Source organism: Solanum lycopersicum, chromosome 2 (assembly GCF_036512215.1).
Source record: "Solanum lycopersicum chromosome 2, SLM_r2.1".
In the NCBI taxonomy this organism is placed as follows: domain Eukaryota; kingdom Viridiplantae; phylum Streptophyta; class Magnoliopsida; order Solanales; family Solanaceae; genus Solanum; species Solanum lycopersicum.
In genome coordinates, this window is record NC_090801.1 from 39056716 (window position 1) to 39081504 (window position 24789).

The 24789-nt window shown below is 32.9% G+C and overlaps 1 protein-coding gene across 1 annotated transcript; it reads left to right on the plus strand.

Annotated features, from left to right (window-relative positions):
- Positions 1 to 23241: 23241 nt before the first annotated feature.
- LOC138342020 (uncharacterized) lies at positions 23242 to 24461 on the plus strand. Its single transcript, XM_069294201.1, has 2 exons — positions 23242 to 23516; positions 23762 to 24461. Exons 1-2 carry the CDS (start codon positions 23242 to 23244, stop codon positions 24459 to 24461), a joined length of 975 nt encoding a protein of 324 aa, XP_069150302.1.
- The last annotated feature ends 328 nt before the right edge of the window (positions 24462 to 24789 follow it).

The window sequence follows — 24789 nt, forward strand, 5'->3', positions numbered from 1 at the left end:
AAGTTTTTTAAAATCAGAAAATATTTCAAAAAAGAATAACTACCCAACCAAAAAGTGATAAAACCACTAAAATTAGGGCAAAAAATTAAGCATTTCAAACCATAATTAAATATTACCTGAGAAGATATCAATAAACTAGAAATGATGAGGAAAAAGACGCCTTGTTGCAGAAGAGGATCACAACAGATTACCACTGATGTTTTAGAAGATATCACGAGAACAAGGATATGTGAAGGAAGGAATAATGGAATGAGAGGAGGAGAAAAAAGGAAAAAGGAGAAAAGAAAATTGATATTCGTAAAAATAAATAAGATTTTGAATATGAAACGACTTTATAGAATAGAGGATAGAGGATAGAGGGAAAATGAGGTGACGATTGTAATAAAGTTGTTTAATTTTTTTTTTAGAATTTTGACAATTCAAACTGTGACATATGTTTCCACATATATACGTTCCATTGGGACACATAACACCTTTTTGTGACATTTGTTATATAGTATAATGTTGCCACATATCTCCTTTATATGACATCTTACCACATATCTCCTTTCTATGCAATATGTTGCCACATGTATCCTTTCTGTTGGTACACATGCAGATAATTATGTAGTGTTTTTTTACAACAGAAGTTATATATGTTGTCACGAACACCACATTTCTTCTTTTCCATCATAATTGACATTTCTATTAACAAAATCAAAATAATCATAAAAATCATTTACATTAATATTATGAGAAAAAATTAACACTTCACCAATTGTCTTATACAACTTATCGACAAAAAGGTAACTATACATAACCAATTATCTAATTAATGGTGGTAACCATAACATTTTCATTGATATTTACTTTTTTAGGTCTATGCCTCTGTGGGTCTTCATTGTGACTAACATAGACATTTCAAGCCTTTAAAATCCCATAATTCCATAGGAGTGAAGTATATCTCATGCAAATGGTTTCAACACTAAGTCCACAAGATGGTACTTCTAGTCCATCACTCAAAAACTCAGCGTATGCAGCAACAAAAAATCCAGAATCTCTGCATGATATATCCTCAATTAGAAAATATAATAACATCACATTTCGTTAGTTGTAAGACAAAGAAATAATGTGATATTTACAAAATACTGCTTTATTGTTGGGAAATACCAAAAACATGTCTGACTTCAAGTGAGTATGATTTGTCTTTCCGTGGTAACACTCAAGAACTGGACAGTTAGTTCACTCTGTTTGCTCAAAAAATTTGCTTAACTCAAGGTACTTTGTCAATATTGTAGACAAATTTTGAATTTCGGAGGATAATTTTCTGTTATACCTAGATGAGGACAATAAATCATACATTTTTAGTATTGTCAATGTATGTTTGGAAAAACAACTAGTAGTGGTATATCGATATTTTAGAATGACTCTGTTGCTTCCACTTCTTATGCAAATAATGAAAAATGACATCCACATACTGTACAGATTTATACAAGTGTATCTCTGTATCAATTTATTTGTATATATTCATATATTAATCAAAATATAAAAGTGGGCATGGATTTACTCATCATTCCAACACTTATTGGGTTTAGACATTACGTAGAACCAATCCTTATTCTTTGAAAATGCAACTACAAAATCAAGTTTCGAGCAATGGCTAAGTAGTGATCGTCCTTGTCTCTTCTAGAATTGTGTAATCATTATAAATTATTATTTAGTGGACAATAAAAAGAAATTCTAATAATGATTGAACGACCTTACTTTTTTGCATGATGCATGTAAAAAACCCTTGTTTATCCACTGCGAGAAGGATGACATTAGTTTAGTTGAACCCTCGCCGTCAATGTTAATACCTTCAAATGGATATTGTCGCTTCACATCACAACTGACAACTTCGATTTTCTTCTCTTTCTTTATCTTTTTTGCTTCTCCTTCTCCTCATTCTCCTTCTTCTCATCCTTCTTCTTCTCCTTCTCCTCTTTCTCTTTCTAACTTCTCCTTCTTCTTATCCTTCTCCTTCTGTTTCTGCTTCTCCTTCTCCTTCGACTCTTTCTCCTTCTCCTCCTTTGTCTTCTTCTCCTTCTTGTTCTTCTCAGTAATTATAGAAAGTATTTGGGAAATAGATTTTTTCAACCTCCTACACTTCATAGGTTGTGAAATATTCTTGGATCTTTGGACATTAATATTATGAGATATTTCCTTAAAAACATCAGTGATTCTTTAACTCAATTAATAAAATAATCAAGTTTCTTCTCACATTCTTCACATAGATAAAAAGAACATTTGTTGTTAGAAGAGGAAGCAACACCAATAAAAGATTGAGTTGTTTTCATGGATGAAACTTCTTGTATCATTTCATCTAGAGGGTAAATAACAAAAGATTGAGAGTTTGAAATTCATTGTAAAATAATAATAACATTATGTTGCCATATATGGATAGTCTGTTGCCACAAATTAACATTATGTTGTCACATATGTACCTACTATTGCCACACATGAAATTTCTATTGCCACATACAAATCTTATGTTGCCACAAATGAATCATATGTTGACACAAATGTACCTATTGTTGCCACAAATGAATTTTATGTTACCACAGATGAATCCTAAGTTGCCACAGATGAATCTTATGTTTCCACAGATGACCATTTTGTTGCCTTAACACATAAGTGAGATGTTACAACATATGATGACTCTGTTGGAATATGCACCAACATATTACTAAAATGTAACATACGATATTTCTTTCAAAAAATATAATATATGTTGGACAACTGAAAAAGAATATATTTTTAAAATCATATCAGCAAAATAGCGACAAAAAGAATAACAAAAGTAACAAGATTTGACTTTTCATTGAATGTTAACAATACATATATCCTCAAAATTAGGGTTTCTTTTAGTTGGTTGATTGTCTATCAAAGATAATAAATGATAGGCACCATTAAATCATTATTCAATTTTTACATCTACCGAACATTTTATTGTTCATTTATCCAAGAAAAATAATTCAAAAATTGTAAAATCTTTCAAAAAAAAAAAATAACTTACCCATTTTAAGTCGATCACGAATTCAGTTTAGAAAGAGGAGAGAGTCACGACTGCAGACGAGGAGGAAAATAATGGAGATATTCGGAGAGCAAGATAATGGATTTAGTCTAGTCAGAATTTTGGATTTCTCGGGAAAAATAAGAAGAACAAAAGAGAGAAAGAACGCTGGGAGAAGAGAGAAGATGAAAATAATTTTTTGTTTTTTTTGAAATGATTTGGATTAAATTATAGAAGTTTAAAAAGGAAGTACTTTTTGGTATTTTATAAAATTTTAGAAAGTTTTAGAAATATTAATTTTGTCCCAGATTTATTGAATTAAATTTTAACGAGGATTTGACCAGCTCTTGGTCAATCTGGCACAAAAACAAAATCAAGACTTATTTGACACTTTTCATTTAATTTTCTCTCTTTACATTAATTCTTAATACATTCCACATGATTCATATGGTCTTTAATGTATTAAAGAAGGTACTCAATGTCAGTTAAATTTAACGTTGCGGCCTACAAAAAATGAAAATATCAAAAGCTCCATTTCTCCTTCATTTTTTTACTTCTTTCATTCGGGAACTTTTTTTTCCAGAGAGCTTGTGCATTTTTTTGTTATCTTAGCCATCAAAAGGATCAATCTTTCACTTTTAAAAATATTACTTCTCAAAAGTATGATTTAGATAATTGAGTTCTACTTTTGATAAACATTGAAGGATCAAGTTCATCTTGTTTTATGTAAATTGTGAATTTGTTTTTACAATTCCTTCAACATGAAATTTTCTTGGTTGATGCTTCATCAACCCCATATGACAAATTTTAAACCTAAAAAATGTTGTCTCAAACACAGGACACATGACATGTTTAAAAAAATTGTGACGAGCAAACATAAAATTGGCTCTCACTAGAGACATTAACAATTCTTAATACAGAATTGAATCTTATGATGCAATAACAATGTAAGAAAAACTAATTTTCTAACTTAATACTAATAAATATAAATTTGTTTAGAAATCCTAATTTTGAATTAGGGCTACTAAACAATGGGAACAGAGAATGGGTGAACGAGTGGCAGTGTGTCGATGGCCAAGAATATTGTAACTGCAGAAAAGGGAGAGGAATTAGGCCAAAATTTTCAGTTATGCCTGTTGAAGGACAAGGAGCTTTTGGTATTTTATTTTTCAGTTGGCCTGCCGTTAAATTTAACTGATGAATTTTTTACTTTTAGGGAAAAGGATCGAATTCAGTATCTATAATAATGCATTAAGGACCATATGAATCATGTGAAATATATTAAGGATCAATGTAAAACAACCCTCATACATTAGATACCATTTTGATCATTTTCTCGACCTTTGAGTATGTTAAAGTATTTTAGATATGCTAAATTTGTACATAATTAGTCAACTTCATATTTTTATATCACTTATTATATCATGTTATATTTATACTAGACATCGGTGCTCGTATCAGCATAGGTCCAACATGTTTTATTGTTTACTTTAAATTTACGTAATATTCATGGGATTTGAAAAATTAGGTATTTTAAAAAATATTTTAAATTGTTAATATTTATAACTTGTAGTATTTTTATGTTATTTTCAAATAATATATATGTTACTCTCTCGATCTCATTTTTGTGGCACAATGAAATGCAAAGTCAATCAAATGTTTATATGGTTTTTGAATATTTTAAATTATTAACTATTATTATTGTCTTTTATGTAAATTTTAAATAATATTTCTTATATTGTTTTAAAATATATGACAAAATCAATTCTAAAGTCAGATAACTAAATTAAAATGGAATACTAAGTACTCCATATATTTCATAATAAGTGAGCTTTTAGTTTTTTTTAATTGTTCAAAATAATTGAATCATTCAAAGCAGAAAATGAATGTTTAAATTTTTTTCCTTATTTGTACTTTCATTTATAATTTCATATTTTCATGGATATAAATTACACTATTTGTAAACTTATATTTATCATTTTATAAAAGACAATAATGAAAATTGTGATTTAAATTATGTCCTTTAATATTTTTGTTAATAAAAGAAGTATTAATAATTCAAATAGGACAAATTTTTTCAAAATAGTTATGCTTAGTTTTTGTATGAAATGACGCCTCTCAGCCGACCTTATAAAGCAAATTGACTCAAAGCCCACCTAAGTGCATAAATCTTCTAGGGATATATAAGTGAATATATTAATAATTGGCGTGTTTTTCGTCTAACAACATAAAAGTACAAGTTTAAATAGGCAAAATACTCTTTTTTTGAAGAACAAAACATATAAAGTACCAAAATTATCGTTCATCATACAAAAGGCATGTAGACAAAGACATGCCCGCTTGTAGGTTCGTCTAATATGTAGTAATGTGTTGAGAAAATAGTCAACTATATCTTAACGTTGTATTTTCAATTATTTATGAAAATTTTATCATAGTAAATGTACAACCACTAATAATTGTGTGAGTTTCTATTTTCTTTACACTTGAATAGTAGACCTATTTTTTTATTTTACTTTTTATATGTTGTTCACCACTTCTCCTTTATTTCATTTTCCTTTTTTTTTTTTATTCTTAATAAATATCCAATTCTCAAATACATTACAAATAAGTTCATTGTTTATGTCTTTAATAAAATAAAATAAACTCAAAATAAAAACAAATTTACTTTTGCATATAAAATGATTATATAAAATTATTTATTTATTTTTTTAAAAAAATTATAGATATTTTTTCAACATAACAGTATTTCTAAATAAGAATGAAACAGGGCTGAACATGGCTGGGGCCGGGGGGAGGACAAATTCATAAGCGTTTTTTTCTAAAAAAAACATTACATGGGCTGAGACGGTTCATAGAGTGAAATCTATTTTGTATTAAAATTTAAAATACTTAATTTATTTTCAATAATTAATTGATTCTATACAATTTTTTGTTGTTGTTGTTGTTGTTGCTGCTGCTGCTATATTGTTTTATTCTTATTAGAATTTATTTATTTTAACAATATCTATAGATTAAGTACTTTAAAAATTATAACTAAAAATAAGGAAAATAATTGATAATTTCTGCTAAGAAAATGACTAAAGATATATAATAGTAATTGATATTTATGAAAAATGTTTGTAATTGTAAAGACATTAATTTATTTATTAGGAACAAAAAAAAAGAAAATGAAAGAAAAGATGGATAAGTGGAGAGAGATGTTAAAAAGGTAAATAAATATGATCATTATCTAAGTGTCAGTTAATCAATGGACCCTCACACAACTATTGTAGGTTGTGCCTCCACAATTTTTAAAACTTTGCATCTTCCTAATACGTCCTAACGAATTTTATGTCAATATTGTATTGTACAATTTTATATTCATTTTTTCCTTGTAAATTCTAAACCTAACCTAAAACAATGATTGAATATTTCATTGTAAATTAATGAAAATTCCCACTTTTATTAAACCCGGATATTAACATTTACGAAGGAAAATGCTTTCGTATAGAGAAGAATATTTGTTTTGACAATAATCATCATTATATTCATATCAACATATCATATCATATCATATCATTCATATGTTATTAAAAATGGGAGCATTGTAACCTCAAAGTTGGATTACCATTTTTTTCATACATTAAATTAGAGTGTTAAAATATTTAATTAGTTAAATATTAGTAATAGATTAATGTATATACTCTTCACCATTATTAGAAAATGTTTCTTAGCATCAACCTTCAAATAGGGTAAAGATTAAATGCATCAAGCTCTAAAATTGAATATTTTGTACCAACTCGACTAGATCAAAGACTGTTACGAATCGTATCTTGAGTCTTAAAAATTGGGTCCCTTAGCCCCGAAATGTTACGACCCGAGAGCATCCCCTAGTCGTGACTCGACCTTGAAGAGGTCTTATAAAAACCCTTGACAATTAAAACATTTGATATGGAAAATAGTAATGAATTTAATACTTTATTTAAAGATCTCATTAAAACACCTTTCAAAGACACAACAGAAGACTAAGTTTCATATGGTCATACTTAGACAAACATCGCCAGATAGGGTCACGACCCTTTATACAATAAAAAATACTAAAGTCTATTACAAAAGTCTCAATATAAATCTAGAACATAGAATCCTTGTCCTCGACATATGAGGACATATAGAAAAAGTCTTGAGAGAAACTCTAATCACAAGCTCCTCTAGGGAATGAAATCACTTGTCAACACCTACACTTATAGTAAAACATATAAAATAATGAGGTTACCGCAATTAAGTACTAAGTATGATGACCATGCAAAAACATGCTAAAAAGGGACATTTATCCGAGATATATGCTTTTATGGAATTTTTGACAAAACATTCTTAAAACACTTATAAGAGACTAATTACAAGTCACCATCACGTATATGAAAATAGTCAGCTAGTACCAATATCCAACACATAACCATGTTCATCAAGTAAGTCATTTCATCATCTTAGAACCTCTATCTAAAGTTACGCTAAGATACACTTAAGTAAGACATGAAGTAGCTACACACACAACCTCTTCATACACACCTAAGTGTACCTTAGACTACCCAAGATAAGGAACTTTCTATTTTCAACACAATATCAATAAGTCAATATTCTTTATTAAGTCATTTAGGACATCATCTATGCATTTAGAGGACTCTCACATATTAGTTATTATGAATTAGGTTAATCACTCTAGCACTTTCAAATCCTACTCGTGCCATGTGTAGATAGCATCCCGTACTACTACATACACGTTGTAGAACATATCAAGTAACTAGAGTGCACATTTCACATCATAGGAATAGACATAAACCGACATAAACCATGCAAGGTAGACATGGAATCCAGTGTCATAAAACCCCACACCGTGGAAGGTGTTCTACTTGCCAAGGATTGAACTAGGACATATTCCATGTAGACACATGGTTTAGAGGATATCCACAGATGTTCATTGTAGTCTAGCCTCATACTCGGGAAGAGCTACCATCTTAACCATATCTAGTTGGTTCTTAGCTTTAGTTCCCATAGAGTAGTTTCATTTACAATTTTTTACTAGAGAGGGCGCCAACATTAGGTCTACCGATCATAGTACTTTAACAAATAATGGCACTACATAGAGTCTAGCGATCGAGGTTCATTAAGGATAGCTTTTGACTTTCTTAGAGAGGGCTTATATGTTTCTGGACCACTAACTCTGAATCTATCATTTCACACAATATGAAGTTCATTACCATCAGGTACACCACTTCTAGGTTTTACATTTAATTAGGGGTCCTACACTCATCATGAAAGGGAACCATGATTAGGTCTACCGGTTCAAGACATTGCATAGAATGCCTCTCTTTTCATTCATAGAAAAGGGACCATCATAGGTCTACCGATCCTAGACTTTCATTCATTCATTGCTCAAGAAAAGGAGGCCTAAGCCTACCAAGTCAAGAGATCACATTCTAGAAGCTTTCATGTACCAATGAAATACATCCATGTCTACCAAATCAAGATAAAACACCACATTATATAGATCAGTCACATTCTATCACTGTCACACATAATAATTAAGAGAGAATATACTTTTCATTACATTACATTCACATTCTATATAATATCCTCATTCTATCTTTAAAACCACATGCATAACATTCATATTGCACATTCACATAGACATCTTCACATTATACATGCATCTATACAATAATGTATCAATCTTTCAATTAACCATAGAATGCCTTCAAGTATAACATATCAGTCTTTCAGTTGACCATAGAATGCTTTCAAGGCCATGAATACTATATATATACAATAAGTAAACACCTCCTCTATAAGTGGATCAATCCATCCAAGAACAATTCCAATATACCATGACATTAGGTGAACTTATCTTTCTCCAAGGACATAATCACCATTATCCAATTCTCCAATAATTTACCATCAATAAGTTTAAATAATAATAGAAAAAAATTATAATACAATTCAATCTAAGCATAATTCCATCAACAAGAAATCATAAACACAAAATCCACTTCATAAGACAAATTTAGGAGTTTAGTGAAATCATGTGTTCTTAAGGAATTTCATATAAAATCATCTTAAACTCATCGACCAAACCTTAATTCATCAACATAATTGCTTTGAAACGTTTTAACAGTGAACCCGTAAATAAGATGTTTGATCTTTGGAAGACTTTTGAAAACCTTTTGATTTGATTCCTTGAAAGGAAGATTAATCAAGGATGATGGGTCACCATACCTTATTAGATGATTTCTACACTAAATTGAAGAAGAAAGAACTTGAATCCTCAACCCTAGCGTGAACTTGACCTTTAATGGTGCTCTAGAGAGAACATTTTGGGATGGAAGGGTTTTCATTTAAGAGTTCAAGTCCAAATTAGGGTTTAAATGTTTTATTACAATTAAAATACCTAGAAATACTAAAAATAACCTTCCATGCATTTAATTAGTCAAGGGTAGAATTTACCAAACCACCCTTGTCTTGGCCGAAAACATGACATATTGTAGGGATATTCTACGATGCACTATGTACATACCTTAGATGGTGTGATAGACCATTCTGTTGGTTCATTGTTTTGGTCGGAGACTTCGACATGGGATCTAAGACTTCTTAGGCTAAGTTTTTACCTACAAAGAAATACTTATAAACCTTTAATGGACCAACTAGTCGTAGCTGCCCATCCGTAGGTCACCCATTTGACAATTTTAGGGTTCAACTTTGGGTCCTCCTTAAGCCACTGAGAGCACCCGCAAGTCATGACGTAGTGTACTCGACCTCCCGGAGGTCTTGTACAATCTTCTTAGCATTCAATTATCACATAGATATGAAAAGTAGTGCATAATTAAAGCCTTTCATAATAATAGTCAAACTGTTTTTATAAAACATAAGAAAGAAACTAAGTCTTGTCATAAGCCATCTTAGACACAAGTCAATATCATAGGGCTCGTTAATTTGAAATGAAATTTATAGTCTATTAAAAAGTCTTTTAGAAAAGTAAAACTAGAAACATAGTCCATGTCGTTGCACTTATGAGGACATACAAATCTTGAGAGAAATCTACTTCCCAAGCTTCAACTTCTAGGATATCCTTACATGCCACCTACTCTTGTAGACATAGATAAACATATGTAGTTAACACATTTATTACACTAAGTATGGTGAACATGCAAGAAAATCATGCAAAAAGGGTCAGTTAAGAGATAACTAAACAATTAGGGGACTTCACATAATGGCCTTGGAAGAACTATGGAATTCATTCTAGCATATTCAAAGCCTACTCGTGCCATGTGTAGATAGTGTCACATTCCACTACCTACACGTTGTTGAACTTCTCGAATACTATAATGCACATCCCACGTGATGACAATAAGCATTAACTGATATAAACTATACTAGTTACGTATGAAATTCGGTGTCATAAGAACCCCACCCCGTGAAAGGTGTTCTACTTGCCAAAGGTATAACCAGGACACAACCCATGTTGGCACATGGTTAAGGGATATCAAGGGCTTCTTTGTACTCTAGTCTCATACACAAGTAGATCTACTACCACAAGCACATTCCACTCGGTGCGTTGCCTTGGTTTTCATAGAGTAAGTTCATTCATATAATAGTATTTTTGAAGGTACAATCACTGAGCTCTACCAACTAATAATAACACAACCAAGAATGGGTCCACTAGAGATGCCAATCAAGGTTCATTTGGATATCTCTTATGACTTTCATAGAGATGGTTTTATGCCGTTCCGGCCAACCTACTTCTAAGTCTATTATTCCATTAAGAAGGGCACAATTTAGGTATACCATTTCAAGGCTTCTTAATTAACCTTATTTTCATATTCAAGGTTTCACATTCTAACCTTCTTTTCATATTCATGGTTTCACATTAGTATTTCATAGAAGGGGTACCTACTTTAGGTCTATCGATCGTAGACTTTAATTCATCCTTTCAAGACAAGGGTGCCTCTGTCTACCAAGTCAAGATGTTATATTCAAGAAGCTTTCATGTATCAATAAGAGGGACTTCACTCTACCTATTCAAGACACAACATTCATCATATTATCTATTCCATATAACTCAAGTACCAAGTAGGGACAACTAGGTCTACCAATACAAGATACAACATCATTCTTATAAGACCCTTCTTAGTCCTTCATCATCGTATATCATCAGTTAGAGACGAATCATAACATTATAGCATCCATACAAGATCATATAGACATCACATATGCATCTTCACCTTATACATTCATTCATATTATATCATGATAATACCACAATTCACATTGTAATGCCAACAATGCCATGTTCATAGAATTTGTAACAATTAAACACCATTACCATAAGTGGGCCATACTAATAAATAGCATTTCAATATCAATTCTATATTGAACAAAGGAATTAGGTCAACTCAACACCTTATAATTGCCACAATCACCATTCCTTACCTTTCCAACAAATTCACACAATCTAGAGATCTTACCAATGACAATGTCCATAAGTCTAGGACAACAACTCATCCATATCAATGATCCAACAAAACCCAATATAGGTATCAATACTAGAAGGCAAACTATGAACAATTTCAACAATGAGCAACATATAATTTAATAGCCCATAACAATCTAAACACGAATTCAACACAATTAGATCAGAATCAATACCTTCACTTTAGAACAAAAGTTAAAAATTCAAGGAATAATGGGTTCATGGAGTTTTTAATCATAAAACCATAAATTAACATTGATTACTTCATAAAACATCAATTTTAACCTTTTAATAACCCATGCTTAGAATTCAAAATAGAATTTCAAGGTTTTTGGTGATCTTTGAAAAGCCTTTGGAATTGGCTCCTTGAAAGAAAGAAGATTCAAGGACGAAATCACCATATCTTACTAGTTGAAATCCCATGAAATTGATGTAGAAACCGCTAAATAACTTCAATCCTAGCTTCAAGCTCATATGGAGTCTAGAGATAATTCTATTTGGGAGAGGAGTTTTGATTTTGAAAAGTGGATTCCAATTTAGGTCTAGGTGTATAAACTAACTTCAATACTTTGAGACACCAAAAATAACCGTCTAATAGTTAATTAGGAAATGGGGTGAATTTACCAATTCACCTTTCACATGGTCGAGAGCCTTTAGAAATTGCAGGTGTCAAACGATGACCCTTAATGACGAGGCGCCGATGGGCCATGCACTGTCCTGCTGGTCCGTGGTTTCGGTAAAAGACCCTTCATTTGGGGACTAAGATCCCACAATTGTATTTTGAGCCACACCCCCTTTTGACGGGGCATCGTGTGATCAAAGGGGCACCAATAAGGTCGTCATTTGGGGCTATTTTGGCACCTTTATGCCAAATGTTTGGTCCTCCTCAACAACCCTTTAGGTGGTCATTGGGGAGTCGTACCCAAGCCTTTTGACCCTAAACATGGACATATAGATCCTACGGTCCCCTCTTATCATTTTAGACACCAAACATCACATAAAACATGGAAAGACACACTAGCACACACAAAAGACTAGTTTTCGAACGTCTTGGTCATTCTTCGATGTTTCACATACATACTATTCAGAATGCCTCATAAAGTTTTATTCACTATTTTAGGACATAACTCATAGAACAAGTGTGAGGCTCTATTTTATCCTAGTTCATTTTGAGGGCTGTTACACTCAAGGACCCTTAGGGTGGTCCTTGGGGAGTCCTACTTGCATGTTTAACCTCTAAATCGATGATCTAAGAATATGAGTCATCTTCGCATTATTTAGACCATGAAAAACTAACCAAACTTCCTATACACAACACTAGTACACATTAGCTCAAAGGACTAGCTTTCGAACATCATGATTGTCCCTTGACGTTCGACCTCAAAACACCTTACACTAAACTTAAAAATCCAAAACTCATCATCCTAACAAGTTAGATAATATAAAACACATGTGAAGATTTAATTCTTTCTATTCCATTTTAGGGTCGTAAGACTAAATTGGTGCACAAGAAAAAGAATAAAAAAAGTGGATCTTTGGCATATTAAGAAGAATATTAATAAAGCAATAGGCTAAAAATAAATGTTCAAGGGGTGGATGGGTTGCAAATCTAAGTTTAGATCATAAGTTTGTAAGTCTAATGATGAAGTAGTGAAGTATCCAAAGAGAATACAATGTGACACACCTCCTAAAAGAATAAAAATATGTTATACATGTGAGAGGACGGAGCACTTGTACACAGAATATAATAAACTAGGAGAGTATTGGTGACATAAAGAAATTAGGGTGGTGAAAGCTTAAATAATAGATTATTATGCCTAAAGAAATCAATTCTTTTGTTTCAAATCTTTCATTATCCATAATCCACAAGTCCTAGTTGATCCTACATGTTGTGTGTCAAAATTAGTTGTGAAATACATGATATGAAAGTTTATGACTCTGCATGTGATCGGGATAATATTCTTTCTGAGAGTACGTATTTTAATTTGTATCTTGGACCTCCAAGTGTTGTCACACTATTGTGATGGGGATCCTCTTTCTGTGTTGGCTCATTAGAATGAGGAGAAAAAATATTATTAATTTATTAGCTTTTATGAGGTAAGGCTTTTTCTGAATGGCTAAAGTTTGATATATGTCATGTCATAATTAGTGGCCTCTATGATTAAGCGTGGATATCAAGTCAAGTTATGTGTTAGATATATTAGTCAAGTTTGAGTCTTGTGATGCAGAAGTCTTGTCTTGTTTGATGACATACAATAGTTTATGTTTTGGGTTTTTAATAAGTTGGTGATTTACATAATTATCCTTAACCCTATGTTATTTTGTTTTTTTCTAATTAAAAAAGATGATACTTATGCCTTCTAGCCCCAAAAGACAATTTTTTTTAATGATTTATAGGTGTCTAGGATGAACCATAAAAAGAGAGGCAAAAATAAGAGTTGTAATTAATCTAGAAGTTGATTGCAATAAACTGATATTGATGTGGAGGAAGTGATGTGATCGCATGCCCACATACGGTACTGCATCACAAGTTCATAGACCATAATTCGAGGAATGATAGTTGTTTAAAACTCTATTTATGGAATGCTGAGATGTAATAACAACTCTAGCTGTGAGCCACATTTCATCAACCACTTAGTACAAGTTTGACACGAGGAATCACCATGCAATGGCAATGCAATAGGGCAATTGCAACCACAACAAGGAATGCATTAACACATCTCGTGCATGAAAGTTTGTTTTATTTCAAATTTCATTTGATATATTTTTAAAAAATATCAATACCTAATTTTAGGATTTTATTAAGAGTTCTTCAATATTGAGTTTTTGGGTTTTCTTGAAGCCTGAGTATTTTTTGAACAAAAGAATACGCGTGTTGTTTCATTCTTTAATTGTGAGTATTAAAAAAAAAATTTTGTTTCTTGATTATATATTTCTAGCATGATTTTTAATTTAAAATTCAGTTTCTAAACTTGCTATACATAATTAACCCCATAGTTAATGTTGTGGAACTCTAAAAGTGGAGTAACAATGACATAGTTAAGATTAGGAAAAAGAATTAGACGTACTAGAACGTGCATGTATTCTTTACTTATTGGAAAAAAAAGTTTAAGATTAGGAAATAGAACTAACATATGGATTTGGAACTTGTGTTCCATCTAAGAATTTGAAACCTACGGTAATAATCTACTTGAGATCAAGATGAAAAGTTATTAAAGTAGAACTCAAGTGCCATAACACGGACCAAAAGGACTTTAGTTGTACTTAAAAAGTTGTTGTTTTAAATAAAGATTATTTGATAAGAGTTTCTTCTAATTAACTAAATCAACGTTGTGACCTATAAAGAGAATCCACAACCTTACTTGGGCATTCTTATTGGTAAGAAGAAGGTTTTTGTTATGTAGCAATCATAAAATCAGGTATATATAAATTTTACTTTCTACAATAATTGTTAGAAATAAATATCATTTGTTCTGGTTACAGCTACGAGTAAATTCTTACCATATTGTTTGTGGGGTTACACCACAATCTTTTTGAATTCTATATTTTAACAAATATAAACTTTATTGAGAGGTGTAATATGGCGTATTAGAGTTAAGAGTCATAGTAATGATATGAAATCTCAAAATATCTTCAAAATAACCTTTAATTGAGTGTTAAATCTCTCACTGTCACGCCTCTAGCCTACACCTCGGGCTTGGCCGGGACTCGAGAACTACTCCTGGTCCCAAGAGAACTCTTGTCCTAACTTTACTCTTAGTGGAAGACTTACTCATAAATAAGATAACTTAAAGTATAATTTTACTCATCTGTCTCAAAAGATAAAGTCAAAATATTTTGAAAATAAACATTTAACTATCCGAACAGGCAACCCAAGTCTCAACATAATTAACTGAAAAGGAAAACACTCATTAACTACTGTCTATCTATCTGTGAAGCCTCTAATATTATGAATAATGTCGGGACAAGACCCCAGAGTACCTAACAAACCTAAATATTGAAAAATATAAAGAAATAATATCATGGTAGCAAGGAGGCTCACCAAACAACTTTGGAACTCAACTAGATCAATGAAACAGTGAATGCTAATCCTGGTTACCTGTATTTACATCATAAAAGATGCATTCTAAATGACATCAGTAGAAACGTACGAGCATGTGTGGGGAAATATAAAACAAGACATAATCTTGAATTGGAACTAAAGAAAAACTTACCCCATCTCAACTCAACTCATTTCAATATAAAGCAATAACAATAATGCAATATACAAAAATCTTTTAAAATAGTAGATGATAACTGAATGTATTAGAAAATAATAACTCAATTTGTATGCAAAAATACAAAGTGAATTATATTTGAGAGATTTTCTAACCGACAACCATCACTATGATCTATATGATGATACAACATCTAGCCTACACTGCCAAAAGTCTTATACTTTTCTGGGTTATGGAACTTCTTAACTAAGTGGATCACTAGTCTAGGCTAAAAACAATAGAGGAATCATTTAAAAAATAGGAACTTTTCCTACCCATGTTGGCTACATGGTTAATGGGGTTTGTGACTTGTATGAGCTCTCCCCATATCGATTCTCAATACTACTCTTAGAATATACTTATATCATTATGTTTTAAAGAAAACATTTCCCCTTCCTCAACTTTGAGATTATTACATTAAAGATTTCTCTAAAAAGAAATAATACTAAAAATTTGTTCATGAATTTTTTGGAAATTTGTGTTTCCTATTTTCTTAAATATCAAAATATTTCTCTTGGGAATACTTAGTTCCCATATATCATTTTAAAGAAAATGAACTCAAATCCTAGTCTTCCTCAACTCAATCCTCAAGTCTTAAAATAACTTTAAAACAAATTAATAAAAAGACTTCTTAAAATGACTCGAATAACTCTCAAAGCCTTACACTTAGCTCTATCTTGAATTTGAATTTTGAATTCAAGGTTAAGATTCACGTTATGAATGATTTCTAGATGTGTATAAGTAGTTTAGAGTAGTTAGATTCATTAAGGAGTGAAAGTATACTTTAGGAGATCTTAGATGAGTAAAACGACAGAAAACAGGTGGGGAAAGACGACCCTGGTGCACTGTTGGCGCAGGGCACCATCCCCTAAGTTAAGAGACCCATTTATGGAACACTTCTAGCGTTCCATGATAGATCTACCGGTGCGCATCCATGGTGCACTTCGCCACCATTCCCTTTATCAATTCAGATGAATTTTTCAATTCATTTTCTGTCCTTAATTCGACTAGAATCGAATGGTTACTTCCCTAATCACTTAGAATTGAATACTCAATGTATGTACACGATAATATACTCAAAACAACCCACAAAATACTCTTTAACAGGAACTCATCTAAATCCCAAACATTAAGATTATGAAAGGTATTTCAAGAAAATTAAAGAAGAACTTAAATCCTTCAACTTTAATAACGAATTTGCGCTTAAAATAACCTGATAGGCGTGTGGTTGAATGAACCCAACACTATGAGAACTCAAATACCTCTTAGGGATCAAGCCCTTGGTAAAATCCGCAACAAAACTAACAGATATTTACGAACGCCTTGAACTTTTCTCCTTTTATTGAACTCCTTTCAATACCCTAACCGTATTTTGATTTATGTAAACTAATACAAATCACATTTTACCCCAAAATATTTAGAAAAAACAAATTAAACTGATTGGGTAAGGAAAATACAAAAAAATACCCATCATATTTTTGGGTAACATTCTTTAAATAGATAACCTGACTTCAAACGGGCATATCTCCATTATACAAGCTTGAAAGTTAGCAAACTTGGTTGAGTTAGAAAGAGTATTAAAAGTCCTTAATTTGATATCTTATGAGCCATGTAACTCATCATGTACTAAAATCTATGGTCGTTTGAACTTGACTCAAAAATCATAACCTACGCCTAACTTGAAAAATTTCAGATTTTGCTATTTCCAATTTAGTTCTTTTTGTTTTTATCTCATCCAAATACTAAGGTTTTACAATATATCCCTCTCGAGGACATTCTTCCTCTTTAGTTCTTTTTGTTTTTATCTCATCCAAATACTAAGGTGTTACAATATATCCCTCTCGAGAACATTCTTCCTCAAATGAGTTTACTCTAAGTTGACCAAGTGTTGTAACATTTAACACCCAGCTCAAAAAGTCAATATGCAAAGTAGCACAACATTTCAACTGAAATAAATACCAAGAAGATGATTAGTACTTTAGTTTTGAATTTCTCCAAACTCAAAGAGATGTGGGTATCTCTACTTCATATCCACATCAGCCTCCCAAGTAGCTTCTTCAAAAAACTCATTCATCCATAAAACATTGACTGATGTTACCTCCTTCGTTCTACTTCCGAACTTGATGATCCCAAATATGAACGAGAATCACCTTATAAGGTAAGCTATCCTTAATACCAATATCTTCAGTCGGTATGATAAATCAAGGATTGCCCATATACTTCTTCAACATTGAAATGTGGTATACCTGAGGGAGTGCCTGCTAATTCTGATGGTAGCTCCAACTCATAAGCTACATTGTCAGTCCGCTGGATTATCCTATAAGGGGCAATATACCAGAGACTAATCTTTCCCTTCTTCCCCTTATTTCCAAGCTCATAACACCTTCAAATAAAAACAACCATCTACCTCAAACTCTAAGTCTCTTCTCCTAACATCAATATCAAATTTCTGATGACTTCCTGTTGTCTTCAATCTTCCTTGAATAGTATTTACTTTATCCATAGCTTGGTGAACCAAGTCTTGTCCTATAAACACAACTTCACCAACCTCAAACCATCTAATCACAGATCTATATATTATTCCGTAAAGATTTTTATAGGGAGCAATTTGGATGCTAGAGTGATGACTATTTTTGCAAGCAAACTCAATGAGAAGTAAATGATCATCCCCATTAATCTTTAAACCGATCATAACACCCTCAACATGTCCCTTAAATTCCGAATCGTACGATTTTCTTGATCATCAGTCTGAGGATGAGAAGCAGTACTAAGAATCGCCGTTGAACCCAATCCTTTTCAGAAAGACTTCCAAAATTTTGTGTTGAATTATGCACCTTTATCTGAAATGATAGACGCCGGAAATCCATTAAATCTAACTACCTTTTGAATATACAACTTAGCATAATCTTGTACTAAATAGGTAGTATCAACTGGCAAGAAATGGGCTAGTTTAGTCATTCGATCTATAATCACCCAAACTCAAATCATGATGCCTGCGAAACCATGGTAAGCCTATAATGAAATCCATGAAGATCATATCTACTTCAATTTTAAGGAATTTATCATCCCCTTCATGATCACGACTTGGATTTTATCCACATTCCATACACACAATATACCTTGATACCTCAATACACCATCTCCTCCTTGTTCAAAATGCATAAATTATCGGTTATGAACATTTGCCTTCAATTCAAGAAAAATAGGAACTTGACCTTGTTTCTATTTCACTTCAGACACTAATGATGATTCAAATCCATTCATCACCACTAATCCTCCTTAATTTAAATCCATTATGCAGAGTCCCAATCGTGCATGTGTATGCACATAATTGGCTAACTCTTTCTTTTCTTCCTTAACGTGGGAATTACTATCAATAGAAAACCTATGCAATGCATTAAAAAACAACATTATCCTTACTTGGGTGATAGAAAATACTCATATCATAATCCTTGAGTAACTCCGACCACCTCATCTTTTTGAGATTATGCTCTTTCTAACTTAATACATATTCAAGACTCTTGTGTTCAGTGAACACATCTACATGAATACAATAAAGATAGTGACTCCATATTTTCAAAGCAAACACTACATCAACCAACTCTAGATCATGGGTTAGGTAACTCCTTCCCTGTACCTTAAGTTGTTGAGAGGAATAAGATATAATTTTTCCATCCTGCATCTGTAACACCTTGAAAATCAAACACTCATGGTAAAGCCTAACATAGGTGTCATAAAGTCTATACACTGTTTATCAATCCACTTTTAATGGATATAAATCATTTTGAAGGTTTAAGAACCAAAACGTCCAAAGACGTCCGAAAAGTTGGTTTAAAGGGATGTTAATGTGCCTTAGCCTTTTTGCTAAATTTAAGGAATTGGAAATGTACAAATATGGGTGTAAAGGTAGCTAATGGGTGTTTAAGTTGTTTCATGATTGAAACGTCTGAGTACGACTCCCCAAGGACCAACCAAGGGCCCTTGTGGAGGATCCCTACAGTTTGATGCAGCACTACCTGGTAGTGTGTATCGATGGGAAAGACGATGGTATGTACGTAGCTAGACGGGGCGTCGATTCCATCGTCGTCCCACATTTAGAATGATTTGTGATGGACCTTGTTTACCTAGCTACTGTTACACGCGATGGAAGGGGTTGACGAGGCGTCATTGGATCGACGGGGCGTTGCGGCCACCATCATCCTATACATAGAAAATTTGGAGGAAGCCCTCGCCTGCAAAGTCTATGACAAAGACGAAGGAGTGCAAGACATGGGGGATTGTCCGTCGAATTACCAAAGGACCGTCAATCGGGGTTTCGTTGGTGAGGGTTGAGTTTCACTGATAAATTTTAAATTATTTCGTTTAAAATTAATTAAGTAGTTTAGGAGATAGTTAGTTATTTAAGGGAAACTAATTAAGTTAATTAAGACCCTCTATAAATACCCTTAACCCTCACTAACGTAAAGAAAACTCTCAAAATAAACTTTCTTTCTTCTCTTTTATTTCTCTCTCTACATGAACTCACCATTGAAGGCTAGCAAGAACTAGTGTTTGGGGGCTGGAAAAAGGGTGGTTTTTTCATCAAATTGTTGATAAAAATTAAGGTGTGGGTTCTATTCACCTTTGAGATCCTTTCCTCAAAGGTTTCCTTCAAAATAATTTTAAAAAGTTAAGTTTTCTTATGGGTTTCATTCAATAACAAAATTGAAGTTATGGATTGAGTTGTTAATTAATTCTTAGGGTTATATTTACATTTAATTCAACTTGTTTATGATAATTGTTGATAGTTTTGTCTAATTGAAGAATATGATCCTCTATCCCTAGCCCTAGTTAGTGATTTTGACTTATGTTGTATGTTGATTATTCAATTGAGTTGGTTGTTGATTAGATTACTATCCTATGGTGCTATTATGGTTAAATTAAGATGAATTATAGGCCTATCGTGATAGTTATTGAGATGTGATTTAGGTTATGAATTATAATGTGAATTTAGTTTATGTATCTTGTCTCAAGTTGTGATCTAAAGATGAATTATGCTATAGATATTCAATTCGCCTTATTATTCTATTCTATTAGTTATCATTGTGGTGTGATGTTACTCCCCAAGTTGGTTTGAGTTATGGGTTGATGGTAAGACCTTGATGATAGACTATGAGAAAGACTTGGTAAGTCTTAGAATCTCTACCTTTACTTCCAATTGTGATTAATTGTTGATAAGACATGCTATTACATTGGAGTATGTCTTATATTAGGATTATAGGGTGGTATGATGTTGAATTGAAATGTCTTGACTATGTTGTAAGGTAGATTCAGGTGTATGTGTTATAAGGATGGTCAAAATTGTCAATATGCCTTAATATGTTATGAAACGCTAAAGTTTTAAAATCATTTACATGAATTGTGATGAAAGGACTTACACTCATACAAGTCTTATTGAGCTATTGATTATGATGATTATACAAGGTGTAGACCCTATGGACTAAATTAAGTTATGATTGATAATTAAAGGCTTAAAGACATTTCAAAAAAAGGACTCTAGCTTAGAACCGAGTGAACTAGATAGATAAGTGTCTCTTCCCACATAGGGAAGGTAGGAGCACTACATTACTCTTGAGATTTGAGACTATAATGCATGGCACATAAAGAGGGTGCAAACTAAATATCCTAGTTCTTGAACTATGTTGCCCCCATAGGAATACTAGCTAGTGGATCCACATAGTTGATATATTTTATGTTTTTTTACTACCTTGGCAAGCAGTCCACCTTCTTTCGGTGTAAGGTTTTATGACACCGGATTCCACACTAGCTCATGTGGTCTATGTGGGTTAGGGAAAGATGGTCCCAAAAGGTAAAACAAATTAAAGGACTTGAACTCTAACTTGGATAACCTAAGGGGTCTAGCTTACTCTAGATAGGGGTACGAGACTCTACCTAGATATTGCACTAGTTAGTCTTGAGGAGAGTTTTAGGAGGATATTCTTATATGTTTATGTTAAGATAATATATGATGTATTTATATGATTACCATGTCATATTATTGATACTATATGTTGATTAGTTCGTTTATGCATATGCCTTGGATTATAATGATAATATAAGATGAAATGCAAGCCTAAATATGATGATATGTAAGGTAGGACATTGGTCATGTTTTCTTGTTGAGGATACTTGATTGATTAAGGTTATGGGTCTTTGCTTAGTCATTGCCCTTGTTGACTTGATATGGACTTGTGAGTAGTTGTCTTGATTATTATAATATATTTACCTATTATTCATTCTTGTGATATTATTCCTTGATGTTAGGATTGTGGTAAATCATGGTTCTAAGTGTGTTGGGATAATGTTACTTGTTGAGATAGTAAGCATGTTTGGTTGATTAATATGACTTACTTGACTTTGCATGACCTAAAAGGGGTAGAATGATATGTTTTTATAAAAAGTCCCTTTTTGCATGTTTTGCTTTTGTATGTGCATAAGTTCTCATACTTAATACATGTAGAGTACTAACTCCGTTTTCTTCCCTTCTCCCAAACATTTTAGGTTCCGGTTGTTGAAGAGTTTAGAAGGCAATATTGTTGAAGGCTTGGAATCTTCCTTTCATCCAAGTGGGGTAGGTCCTCAACTTTTGAGAGCTATGCCATCTTCTAGATTTTGATTTTTTATAAGCTTATTGACTCTATCATTTGTTTCGTTGTTATTTGAATATTGTACTTTTGTATGACCTATACATGGTCTTGTTGAATTGATGTAAGGGATATGCCCATATTGTGATATCTGTTTAGATGGTATGAGACGAGGTAATTGTTGAGATTATTTCTATATTTATATATATATATATATGTGCAATAAAAGTAGAAGGATATGTAACCTTCGTATATGAAGGGTCTATGTATACTCTATATGAATGTATATTATGTGTATGTAGAGGTCTATGTAAACCTCCAAGTAGGGAAAATAAAAGTTTTAAATTTTCTACATTTTTAACCTATGAATGTAATGACATGAAACTAAGAGGCTAGTCTCAGTCCTTCAAAAGATGACGACGCCAGTTACGTCTAGGTAGTAAACACGGATGTGACAAGCTTGGTATAAGAGCATGAGGTTGAATACCACTGAGTTATGTCTCTCTCTCTACCATGTCTATGTAGGTTTGTATTCATAATTGTGAAGCGCGCCACACTTATTAGTAGGAACCTATATGATGCTTAGGAATCACTCTCTTTATTGGAAATCTTATATCGTGCCACTTAAGTATACTTATGGTGTGATTTTAATCTAATCATATTGTTGTGCTTATAGGAAGCATAAACACTCGAAGGAATGTGGCTCGAAGACTTGAGGAGGAAGTTGCTAATGCGGGAGCTCCTTCCCATGATGAGCAAGTTCCTCCACTTGAGGAGAATGCTAATGTTGATCAAGCCTAGGCTAACTCTTCACCTTTGATAGAGTCGGAGATGAGGGCTATTCTTTCTCAAATGGACCAAGCCATGATTACACAAGCACAAGCCGCAACACTTCAAGCCCAATCTATTATGACTCAACACAATCGAGATGTTGCTCCTCGTCCTCATTACCAAGTCACTACTATGGATTTCCGTTTAAGAGACTTTACTTGGATGAACCCTCCCACTTTCTATGGGTCTAAGGTTGATGAAGACCCCCAAGAATTCCTTGATGATGTCTACAAAGTTCTATATGATGTGGGGGTGAATTCAAGTGAGAAGGACGAGTTGGCCTCATAACAACTCAACGATGTGGCTCAAACTTGGTATGTGCAATGGAGGGACAATAGGCCATTGAGGGGTGTTCCGGTGAATTGGGAGATGTTTAAGGCGGCGTTTATAGAACGGTTATTCCCTAGAGAGATGAGGGAGGAGAAGGTGACGGATTTCATAAATCTTTGCCAAGGAGGGAAAAGTGTTCATGAGTACTCTTTTGAATTCGTTAAGTTGTCCAAATATGCTCCTTCTTTAGTATCCAATCCAAGAGACCAAATGAGCCATTTGTGATAGGGGTGTTGGAGGACTTACAAGAGGAGTGCCAATCAGCCATGCTACATGACAACATAAACATTTCTCGTCTTATGATTTATGGAAGAAGGGCTGAGGAGGCATTAGCTAAGAGAAAAAGTAGGGATGCTAAGAGGGCTAGGTCTTTTGATGGAGCCTCCTCAAAGAATAGGATTGACATACAAGATAAGCCTAAATTTAAGAAGCGGGGTTTAAATCAAGTCCCTACCAAATTCCCAAGAGCTAGTGGTGATAGGGTGTCTAACCCTAAATTTAAGAAGGAAAGAGGTTCTAATTCACCAAATGATAAGCCAACTTCTGGAAAGTGTGGTAAAAATCACTATGGTGAGTGCCTTAAGGGGATAGATAATTGCTTTAGTTGTGGCAAGAGTGGTCACAAAATAAAAGATTGTCCAAACTTGAAGAGTCAAGACAAGGGTAGTGACAAAGCTCAAGCAAGTGGTTCTAGTGATGCTCCAAAGAAGAACCACTTCTATGCTCTCCGCTCTAGGGATGAGAAAGAGACCTCTCCCGACGTGGTCACCGGTATGTTAAAAATCTTTACTCTTGATGTGTATGCTTTACTTGATCGGGGTGCTACTTTGTCCTTTGTTACACCACTAGTAGATAAAAAGTTTGATATTTTACCTGATATTTTGCATTAGCCTTTTCTAGTGTCTACTCCGGTGGGAGAGTTGGTTGTTGCTAAAAGATTCAATCGAAGTTTTCCTATTTCATTGCCCAATAGAGTTTCTTATATCGATCTAGTAGAACTCGATATGCTTGATTCTGATATTTTTTGGTATGGATTGGTTGCATGCATGTTTTGCATCTAATTATTGTTAGGAAAAAAGTGGTGAGGTTTAACTTCCCAAATGAACCCGTTGTTGCGTGGAAAGGTCATATCATATCTTGTCTAAAAGCATGTAAAATGATCTCAAAGGGTTGTCTCTATCACATAGTAAGAGTCCCAGATTTGGATTCTGAAATTCC